Here is an 11,427-nt window from a genome sequence, read left to right as displayed (position 1 = left end):
GATCAACTCTAGGGCCTACTTTCTGCTTCCTATGAATTAATTTAGCTGATGGATCATCTCATCCTCCTATGTGGGGTCCCTGTTCCCCCCTGCATCGACTCACCTGTGGAACTCAGCTCCTTTTCATGATTTCCACCCAAAGTTTCACTAAGGACTTGGGGCATTTAGGTAACGTGAATGGAGAGTGTATTAGTTTCCTACTGATGCTGTAACAAATTGCCACACACTTGGTGGCTTTCAACCACACAAATTTATTATTTTACAGTTCTGGAAGTCAGAAGTCTGCCATGAGTCTCACTGGGCTAAAGTCAAAGTGTTGGCTGAGCTGTGTTCCTTCTGGAAGCTTGAGGGAGAATCCATTTGTTTGCTGCTTCTAGCTTTTAGAGGCTGCCTATATTTCTTGACTGTGGCCTTTCCTCCATCTTCAAAGCCAACAGTGTGGCATCTTTGAATCTCTCTCTGACTCTGACTCTCCCGTCCACCCCTGCCCCCATTTCATTTATAGGAGATTACAGCGGGCCTCCCTGGATAATCCAGGATAATCTCCCATCTCAAGATCCTTAACTTAATCACATTTACAAAGTTCCTTTTACCATGGAAGATAACTTATCCACAGGCTCTGAGATTAGTGCGTGGACATTTTTGGTGACCATTTTTCTGCCTATAACAAGAGAGTATTATATTTTAGATACACAAATAATTAAAAGAGGATGTTAGTTATCTTTGTTCTTCGAAGTTTCCTTCCTTTCCCATCCCTTCCCATCTTCATTCTTTATCAAATCCCCTAAATTCCTGAAATGCAGAACAACTCATCTATGTCTTTCCTTTTTTTAACCAAAGTACTTTACCAAAGTAATTTTTTAAACAAGAATAGTTTCCTCCTTAAGAATTCTGTTGCCAGCTGTTAACTTAAACTTTATATTTTTGAAAAACTTCTGAAAATTTCCCAAAGTTTCTGAATGTTGAATGCATTCTTCCTTGTTTCACAGTGCTGATTCAGATTTCTTAAAATTTTTTTATGAATCTTTGGTAATGTGATTTTGGGGGACAACTAGAAACTAGAAGATGAAATATTTGAGAGAGAATTACAGCAAAGACTATATATGCTTTTTTATTTTTTTATTGCTGTGTAACAACTTACCACAAACGTAATGGCTTAAACTACTACACATTTATTATCCTCCAGTTTTTATGGGTCAGGAATCCAGGTTTGGTTTAGTTGGTTTCTCTGCTCAGCGTATCACAAGTCTGCAAGGAAGGTGTTGGCTAGGTTGCATCTTCATCAAGAGGCTTGACAGGGGAAGATACCCCTTCCATGCTTATTCATATTGTTGGCAGAATCCATTTCCTTGTGGTCGTATGGCTGAAGGTCCCAACTTTTTGCTGGCTGTCAGCTGGAATCTGTCCTCGGGTCCTAGATGCCAGTCATAGTTCCTAGAGGGCCATTTGCAGTTGTTTGCCAGGTGGGTTTCCTAAACAGACTGCCCAATTCATCAAGTCAGCAAGGACAATCTCTGAGTACAGGGAGGGCCCAGTTCCTCTTTTAAAGGGCTTTCATCTGACTAAGTCAGGCCCACCCAGGATAATCTACCTTTAATTAACCAAAAAGCAACTAATTTGGAACCTTAATTACATCTGCAAAAGCCCTTCACTTTTTCCATATTCTGTTGGTTAGAACTAAGTCACACTCAAGGGGAAAAAATTACACAGGCTGTGGACACCAAGTGGCAGAGATTATGAGGGTCATCTCATAGAATTTTGCTTACCATAAGTTACTAAAGAAAAAATCAGTTATAGACTTTAAATTCTACCACAATTTTTCCTAGGTTCTTCTGACAGGGCTACTTAACTTTATAGCAAAAGCCTAGGAATACTTCTATTTTCTCTATGGAGAGGTACCAAGGCTGCCAGGGGTGGAAGTGACCAATGGCCAGAGGTTTCAGGAAGGTAACTGGGTCTGGAAGACTGCCATCTCCCCTTGGACTGGTTGCGTTCCCTTGAGCAAGGCACAGAGATTTGGGGAAGGGAAAGAACACCATTTCCCTGGGTCCATGGGCATGTGTCCCATCTCCTAGCCTTTGGGTTAGCAGGATTCAGGATTTGTGAACTTGGCCTGCAAAAGTCTATTTCCGCCAAACTCTAGTGAGCCTAGTGTATGGCCTGTAGGGTTAGTTGTCCTATAGTCCCTGTAAAGGGCCATCCTGCGTCTTGGTGGGCTGGGCAGGGTAAGGCAACATTGACCAGGTTCAAGGCTTTCAGAGGGTGGTGAGAGCTCCAGGGACCAGCGCTGGAGAGCACAAAGGTCCTTCCCAGCCCCAAGACCCTCCATAACCAAGAACTTGGCAGTAGCTGTGTGCAGCCGAGAATGGCTGAGACAAAGGGCAAAGCACGTACAGCTCTTGCCACAAGCTGTGATTCCTTCTGTCCAAGGGGCCTTCCAGTGAAGAGTGAACCTTAGAACCTGAAAGAGGGCTCAGCTCCAAGAACCAGAGGGAATTTGGGTTGTCTTGGGATGATCACTGTGAATTGAGATCTCACAGAGATGAACACCAGATGATGCAGACACTGACGCTTTGCTGTGCTGGGATGGTCAGGGACAACCATGAGGCTTTCCGCCATGCTGCTTTCTGGCCAAAGAGGGGCAGAGCCCAGGAAAGGGGAATTGTTATCACAAGACCTAGGAAGGGGCAGCAGCTGGGCAGTGCATCTCTTGCACCGAACAAGGAAGACAGTGTCTTGGTCCTGGGCAGAGATTATACACGTCCATACTGTGTGTGGCCCTGTAAGGGCGATGGTGCACGGGGCTGCCAGACTCAAAGACTCCAGCCTGTCTGCAGCTTGCCGCCAAGGACGCAAAACAGCTGAGTCTGACCTGACTGCCTGTGATCAGCATTCATGAGCATCTTTACTGGATTTCTTGTAGAAAATTAACACATAGCTATCTGGTCTGAATATCAATCTGAGTTTGTGCATCTGGAACAGCTCACTGGATTAGATGGAAGCTGAAGGAACTCCGCAAAGGTAAAAGGACCAGCCCCCATACTGACCTCGTGAGACTGCATCTCAGTGTCCAGCTGTAACACACCTCTGGTGTCAGCCCCTTTCCCCCACTTCCCCTCCTCTCTGCAGCCACTCCTCTGACTTCCTCTCCCTCACCATGCAGGCTGCTGCTGCAGACCCCTGCAGACCTCTGTGAAGAGATCACTCAAATCGGGGTGGAGCTAGAACAGAACTGGAACCTACACTGGAGATACAGCTGGGAGGGCACGTGAGTTTCACTGTGAGCCAGGCATGGAAAGACCAAGGCTTGTCACTGGATGAGATAGAAGAAACAGAGACCTACTTCTGGACGGCAGGAGGCGGTCTGCTTTCCTGGAGGGACACACAGTGCCCAACAGACTTGGGGAGTTACCTGTGTGTCTCGGAGGGCTGCCTATGTGCATTGGAGGGATACTTGTGTTTATTCTACACTTGACCTGGGACTGTGGTCTGTATCGATTGTATTGCACTCATAGCTTTCCACGGTTGGCTGGCCAGCTCATCATCCTCAGCCTCTGCCTGCAAGCGAGTTGCCAACTGGCCCTTTATTGTCCATCCAGCTTTCGTCAGCTTTGTCACCCAGGTCGTTGCCCTTAATTCCTGGGCCTTCACCAGTTTCCCAAGAATAAATTGTTTGGACTACTTCTAGTCTGCTGCTGTGTATTAGCCTGCATTTTTGGAAACTCTGATAAAGTTTCCAAACTGACTTACCTTTTTTAGCTATATGACGCCTGCTTTGCATACCTTTTTTTGCTATATGACTCCTGCTTTGCATACCTTATTTTGCTATGTGACTCCTGCTTTGCATACCTTCTTTTGCTATATGACTCCTGCTTTGCATACCTTTTTTTTGCTATATGACTCCTGCTTTGGGTAATTGTTTGCTTCATCAACCACCATGCTGCATTCTGGTAAACTGAAAGAAAAAGAAATTGTTAGAACTGAGCAACAGGGAAAACCACATATTTTGAACCGATGCTTTCTGAGTGGAATGAGAGCCTGAGACTTGAGCCTGAAGGAGAGGCTGCGTAGCTATGCTGAACTTTTAAGCATTTCAACCGAGAAGCTCCAAAATTCTCTGATCTTAGTGAATTCCTATCTAATTCTGAAGAGATTCCCCAGGAACCCCACTCTGAGGGTGGTGATAGGCCACTAGAATCATTTAAATCTATGTTTATAAGACTTATAATGAATACTTACAGTGAAAAGAAAGCTTTAAAAAAAAATCCATAGCACACAGGGATGGGATTTGACACCCAATGAAAGAAATCATAGCTTAAGTTAGCCTGAGTTATACTGTGTTTTGGAAATGCTCTGAACTCAATACTTATGCCACGTACTCTAAGACAAAAGTACATAGATTTTATTATTATTATTATTCTCAGGAGTAAGCTTGCTGAATCACCACAGGCTTTTTGGTTTTTAACTACCAGTTTGCGGAATGTCACTGTCCATTTGGCTTGGAGTTGCTCTGGGTCCACCCTCGAGCCCACCTTTTGAGCCTGTCATTTGGCAAAGTGCATTATTGGTGGTCCTTCCTGCTAAGTATAGAGCTTGGTAGTGATTTCAAATTAGTGGGGAATGGTAGATTATTAGGGAAGTGTGGGAATCAATGTCTAACCATTTGGGGAACACTTGTTTGCAATAAATATGATTAACAACGAAGGGAAACCTCTTGCACTGTTGGTGGGAATGTAAGTTGATACAGCCACTATGGAGAACAGTATGGAGGTTCCTTAAAAAACTAAAAATAGAACTACCATATGACCCAGCAATCCCACTACTGGGCGTATACCCAGAGAAAAACATAATTCAAAAAGACACATGCACCCCAGTATTCATTGCAGCACTATTAACAATAGCCAGGACATGAAAGCAACCTAAATGTCTATCAACAGACGAATGGATAAAGAACATGTGGTACCTATATACAATGGAATATTCCTCAGCCATAAAAAGGAACGAAACTGGGTTATTTGTAGAGACGTAGATGGGCGTAGAGATTGTCATATATAGTGAAGTAAGTCAGAAAGATAAAAACAAATATCGTATATTATCACATATATGTGGAATCTAGAAAAATGGTGTAGGTGATCTTATTTGCAAAGCAGAAATAGAGACACAGACGTAGAGGACAAACATATGAATACTAAGGGGGAAAGGGGCAGGTGGGATGAATTGGGAGATTGGGATTGACATATATACACTATTGATGCTATGTATAAAACAGATAACTAATGAGAACCTACTGTATAGCTCAGGGAATTCTACTCAGTGCTCTGTGGTGACCTAAATGGGAAGGAAATCCAACAAAGAGGGGATATATGTATACGTATAGCTGATTCACTTTGCTGTACAGTAGAAACTAACACAATATTGTAAAGCAACCATACTCCAATAAAAATTAGTTTAAAAAAAGAATAAAAGCTGTTTAAAATCAATTAAAAAAATGAGTTAATAGGCTTACTATATAATAGTCTTACACATCAATAACAAAAACTGTAAGATCCTCCTGCAAGGGGAAAAGAATGATCAGACAATTCACAAGTTCTGCTGTTATTTTTCTCTGGAAGTCACACCTATATTTTAATTTTTCTTGCACCAGCAAAAATGAAGCAAGAAATGAAGAACATAACATGGGAGTAGGAAGCCAGGTGGACATCAGACAGCTGATCAAAATGTTCACTGTCCAAAGGCTAGGTGTGATTTCCATCCTAGCTCACACAGCCTGTGTCTTCGACCTTTCTATTCCCAGGTAACGCTTTTTTCTTTTCTTGCCTAATACTACTCTTCTCTAATTGATAGCTTCCAATGGATCATATCTGTCTGAGGCATGTTTCTTAAACCCTAAGGAGGATTTGATGTGTGTCCTCTATCTGGAGTATAGCCAGGAAACTTCCCAGTACTCTTTCAAAGAAATGAGACTGGAAGTGTGAAATCTAGTCCCGTCCTGTTAGTTTAGCATTCATTGTGAGCAGACTGGACTCTTGCCCAGCTGAAAGAAGCTGACGTCATCTGCTTTCATTTGACCCTGAATTTCCCCTCTGATTGAGACATCAGTCCAACCTTCATTTCACAACACCCAGCAAATATTTTACTGAATGCCTTCAGTGATGGAGTTTCTACACTACAAGCAGAATGGCAAGCAGAAAGACAAGAGGGAAGGGGTGCAAAGAAGAGGAAGAGGGAAGGGGGTAGCAAAGGTTACTCAGGTAGAGTTTGAGCTGGACCTTGAAGGATTAGGAGGGTTTTACCAGGCAGAGAAGACTAGGAGGGAAATTCCAGTAATGGAAGGGGGGAGGGGTATAAGAATATGAACAAAGGCAGGAAATTTCACGAAGAGACATTAAAGATCACAATAGAGGGATGGACCAACGTAAGAGAGACATTACCAAAGTAAAAATGAAGGAGTTGATGGTGCATTGGATTGGCTGGGTGCTGGAGGGATGCAGGGAGGTACATATAAGAAGGGGAAGATATGCTTATTAAGCCTTTGAAAATAACGTTTAGAAAGAAGAGAACATCTGCTACACAATTTGTGACTCTAATGAGACTTTTTTCCCCCAAACATACTAGATATTCATTTAAATATACTTCTTCGAAGTACTTTGAAAAACTAAATAAACACTTATTCCAGTGATGCTATTAGTGTTTGAAAAATCTTTAGAAATCCCCTTTGGGAATTGCCTTCAGAATTTGTTTATGAGCTACCAAAGAACATCAAGCAGTTTTATTACCTCACGGTTTTCTGTCTCTGTTTCTCTACATATGGTGAAAACATTATATATGCATATAAAACATGTATCATTAAAACTTAACCAGTTGGACATTTCTTTAATTTTTTTTATTGTAGTATAGTTGATTTGCAATGTTGTGTTAATTTCTACTGTACAGCAAAGTGATTCAGTTACATATACATTCTTTTTTTAAAAAATACATTCTTTTTTTAAAAAAAATTAATTTACTTTATTTATTTTTGGCTGTGTTGGGTCTCCGTTGCTGCGCGGGGGCTTTCTCTAGTTGCAGCGAGCTGGGGCTACTCTTCGTTGCGGTGCGCGGGCTTCTCATTGCAGTGGCTTTTATTGTTGCGGAGCACGGGCTCTAGGTGCGCGGGCTTCAGTAGTTGTGGCTCGCGGGCTCAGTAATTGTGGCACGCGGGCTCTAGAGCACAGGCTCAGTAGTTGTAGCGCATGGGCTTAGTTGCTCCGCGGCATGTGGGATCTTCCCGGACCAGGGCTCGAACCCGTGTCCCCTGCATTGGCAGGCGGATTCTTAACCACTGAGCCACCAGGGAAGCCTTATACATCCGTTTTTAATATTCTTTTCCATTAAGGTTCATCACAGTATGTTGAATATAGTTCCTTGTGCTATACAGTAGGACCTAGTTGTTTACCATTGTATATATAAAATAATTTGCATCTGCTAACCCCAACTTCCCACTCCATCCCTCCTCCACCCTCCCTCCCCCTTGGCAACCACAAATCCGTTCTCTATGGACATTTCTTTTACAAGCTAGAACATGTGGGGGGATTTCCCTGGCGGTCCAGGGGGCATGGGTTCAATCTCTGGTCGGGATCCCGCATGCCACTGGCATGGCCAAAAAACAAAAACAAAAACACTAGAACATGTGGCAAATGGCTTTTACCTATTTCCAAAAATTGAATACAATCTGAAAAACATTTCACTTATGGACTCAGAACACCCGCAAAAAATGTGCTTCAGGCTCTGACGGCAATCTTCAAAGGGGGATTCCAGCAGTATTGGGCCTCCACAGAACTGAAGTCATGTGGACCTCCACAAGTGACCTCCACAGGTGACTGTTGCCACAGGGACCTTGTCCCTCGATTAGATACATTCTGGGGAATTTCTGTCATCGTGGCTGGACAAGTTGTCATATGACAGTTTATGGTCCATGTTGGCTTCCTCTGCAGTCACTCATGATTGGAGGCCCCCTTCCCCAAGTCCCCCGTGAAGACCTTGCCAAACCTGGGAAGGGAAGGGGGTTTCCTAAAACCATCGGGGACTAAGACCACCTAATGGCAGAACCTGAGGAGGACTGGGCTTCAGCTCACTGTTCATTCTGGCTTCGTTTCACAAAAGCAGAGCCCTTCTGCAGAGGGAGGAAAGCCTTTCCAGTGACTGGAATTGGGAAATAGGCTGCGGTGTTCCTCTAGGCACTGAATCCACTCTGGGGCAGACAGGACATGTCCCGTCCACGACCACATCCCAGGGCAATGTCTGGATCCAGAAAGAATGCAAAGCTTAGAAACAGCTGAACAGTATTCCTGGAAGGTACACACCACAAACAGGCAGTTGTGATTCCTCAATAAATTGCCCAAAGGGCATGAGTGTGTGTGTATTGTACATGTGTGCATATTTATGTTGCCTGTTGTGTGTGCACACATGTGTTATTGTGTGATGCATGTGTGTATGGTATGTTCACATGGGGTGTGTATGGTACATGTGTGCATATGTGTTGTGTGTGCACATGTGTGTATTGTGTGGTGCGTGTGTATGTGGTATGTTCATGTGGGGTGTGTGTATGGTACATGGCTGCATGTGTGTGTTGTCTGTTGTATGTGCACATGTGTGTATTGTGTGGTGTATGTGTGTATGGTATGTTCACATGGTGTGTGTGTGTGTGTGTGTGTGTGTGTGTGTGTGTGTGTGTGAAGGGCGCTGGAACAATCCTGGCAGGAGTGAGTGATAGGAACTGCCATTGGTCATCCCTCTTCCTTCATCTTCAGAGTCTGTGGGAACAGGTCAGTAGAGACAGGAGAAAAATTCTATCAGCTAAAGAACCGATACTTTTTCCCTTGGGAGGAATAATGATGTTTTCTCAATGACTACACAACTCTTTTCATACCAGAGTAGCAGCAAGTTGTCTGTCATTTGTATTGCACATATTTTCCCACATTTGTCCTTTGTCTTTCAACTTTATTTATAGGGCTCTTGTCTGTTTTTGCCATTGGAAAGTTTTCACTGTTACATAGTTGAGGTTATTAATCTTTTGTTTGTGATCACCGGCTGTCATGACATGTTCAGATAGACTTTCCACCCACGATTATAAAAATATTTGTCCAGTCTCTCTCCTAGTTCTTATGTAATTTTGGTTTTTACTTTAAAACATTTGCTGTATTTGGAATTTATTTTGTGTAATGAATGAAACAAGAACCCACATTTTATTTAAAACATTTCACACCAACCTGTATTTTTCTTTCACACTATTCACTGCAGTTAAAATAGCACAATTATTTATGTGATTATCTTTTCCCAATCACCATTGATTTGAGATACCACATTTTTTTCATACAATACTTTGAAATATGCTTCTTTCTGTAAATATCATGTTGGGATTTTGACCAGAAAAGGGATTTTCTCGATTATTTTGGAAGAATTTATATGAGAATATTTCTGTGCACTCACAGGGGATGCCTTTTCACTTAGTCATATATTATCTTCTATTTCTTGGTAATTTTCTCTTTTTTTCACATAATTCAAATTTATTTGTATAATTTTATGTTTTGTACTTTTAAAATGGATTAAATTTGGGTTATATTTCTTATACATTATAAGACTTTTGATTTTTGAATATTAATATTATATCATCAAAACTTTCTCAACTCTCTTTTACTCTTTTAATTTTCAGTAATTTTCTGCTGAATCTTATGCTTTCTATTATCTGCAAATGATGATAATTTTGTCTTCTTCATTCCAATAGTTAAACCTCTTATTTTGTTCTTTTGTCTAATTGCAATGTCTATCACATAAAAGCAATGTCATATTATAGAAATTATAAGTGCTTAATTGCTAAGCTTGATATTGGCTTTTGGTATAAGATATGTTTTGATAGTAAGGAAATTATTCACCTAATCCCATTTTACAAAGAACATTTATCAAGAATGGACATTAAATTTTATGAATGTTTTATTGAAATCTACCATGGGATTATATGATTTTCCCCCTTTGGTCAACATTAATACAAATTTTCAAGCATTTAGCCACCTTTGCATTCTTGTAATACACAGTCATAGTCATGGTAAATTATTATTTAAATCTGCTCCCAGATTCTATTTGTTAATATTGGGTTGGCAAAAAAATGCCTTTGGTTTTTAAGTAAAAATAAAAGACACATTTTTCATTTTCACCAAGAACTTTATTGAATGTATTCACCGTTTTGTTCCACTACCTTCTGCCATTTTTCAGGCAACTTCATAATTCCATCTTCCCAAAACTTTTTATCTTTTTGAGCAAAGAACTCTTCCACGTGCCTTTTACAGTCTTCCACGGAATTGAAATTTTTTCCATTAAGAGAATTTTGTAAAGACCAAAATAAATGGAAATCCGAAGGTGCAATGTCTGGTGAATACAGCATGTGAATCAGAACTTCCAAGCCAAGCTGTAACAGTTTTTGCCTGGTCATCAAAGAAACATGGGGTCTTGCATTATCCTGATGGAAGACTATGTGTTTTCTGTTGACTAATTCCGGACGCTTTTCGTCAAGTGCTGCTTTCAGTTGCGAACAGTACTTGTTGGAATTAATCATTTGGTTTTCCGGAAGGAGCTCATAATAGAGGACTCCCTTCCAATCCCACCATATACACAACATCACCTTCTTTGGATGAAGACTGGCCTTTGGTGTGGCTGGTGGTGGTTGATTTCTCTTGCCCCATGATCTCTTCTGTTCCACATTATTGTACAGTATCCACTTTTCTTTGCCCATCACAATTTGTTTTAAAATGGAACATTTTTGTTACGTTTCAGTAGAGAATCGCATGTGGAAATAAGGTCAAGAAGGTTTGTTTCTCTTAGCTTATGTGGCACCCAAACATCAAAGCGATGAACATAACCAAGCTGGTGCAAATGGTTTTCATCGCTTGATTTGGATATTTTGAGGATGTCGGCTATCTCCCGCATGGTATAATGTTGATTGTTCTCAATTAATATCTCATTTGATCGCTATCAACTTCAACTGGTCTACCCTACCGTGGAGCATCATCCAGTGAGAAATCTCCAGCACGAAACTTCGCAAACCACTTTTGACATATTTGATCAGTCACAGCACCTTCTCCATACACTGCACAAATCTTTTTTTGCGTTTTGGTTGTGTTTTTACCTTTCTTGAAATAATAAAGCATAATATGCCAAGAATGTTGCTTTTTTTCTTCCATCTTCAATATTAAAATGGCTACACAAAAATTCACCAATTCCGATGTCTTTTTTTAAATGCACGCTGATATGACAGCTGTCACATACAATCTAACAAAATTGTTTCGAATGAAGTTAAAGACAACTAAGTGCTGTTAGACCATTTTACAGAAAAAACCGAAGGAACCTTTTAGCCAACCCAATACTTTATTTGAGAACTTTTTAAAAATCAATTTTGAT

The 11,427-nt window shown here is 41.1% G+C and overlaps 1 protein-coding gene across 1 annotated transcript in view; it reads left to right on the top strand.

Moving 5' to 3' along the window:
- The window catches only part of SUSD1 (sushi domain containing 1), a 142,351-nt gene extending 131,490 nt beyond the window's left edge, over positions 1 to 10,861 (top strand). Inside the window, exon 15 of the mRNA XM_036856666.1 lies at positions 10,807 to 10,861. Within this exon, the coding sequence (XP_036712561.1) occupies positions 10,807 to 10,851 (45 nt within the window). The 3' untranslated portion in view covers positions 10,852 to 10,861. The remainder of the gene's footprint in view (positions 1 to 10,806) is intronic.
- The last annotated feature ends 566 nt before the right edge of the window (positions 10,862 to 11,427 follow it).

This window comes from Balaenoptera musculus, chromosome 6 (assembly GCF_009873245.2).
Source record: "Balaenoptera musculus isolate JJ_BM4_2016_0621 chromosome 6, mBalMus1.pri.v3, whole genome shotgun sequence".
In the NCBI taxonomy this organism is placed as follows: domain Eukaryota; kingdom Metazoa; phylum Chordata; class Mammalia; order Artiodactyla; family Balaenopteridae; genus Balaenoptera; species Balaenoptera musculus.
Note: the sequence above shows the minus strand (reverse complement) of the source record. Positions and strands in the feature narration are given on the sequence as shown.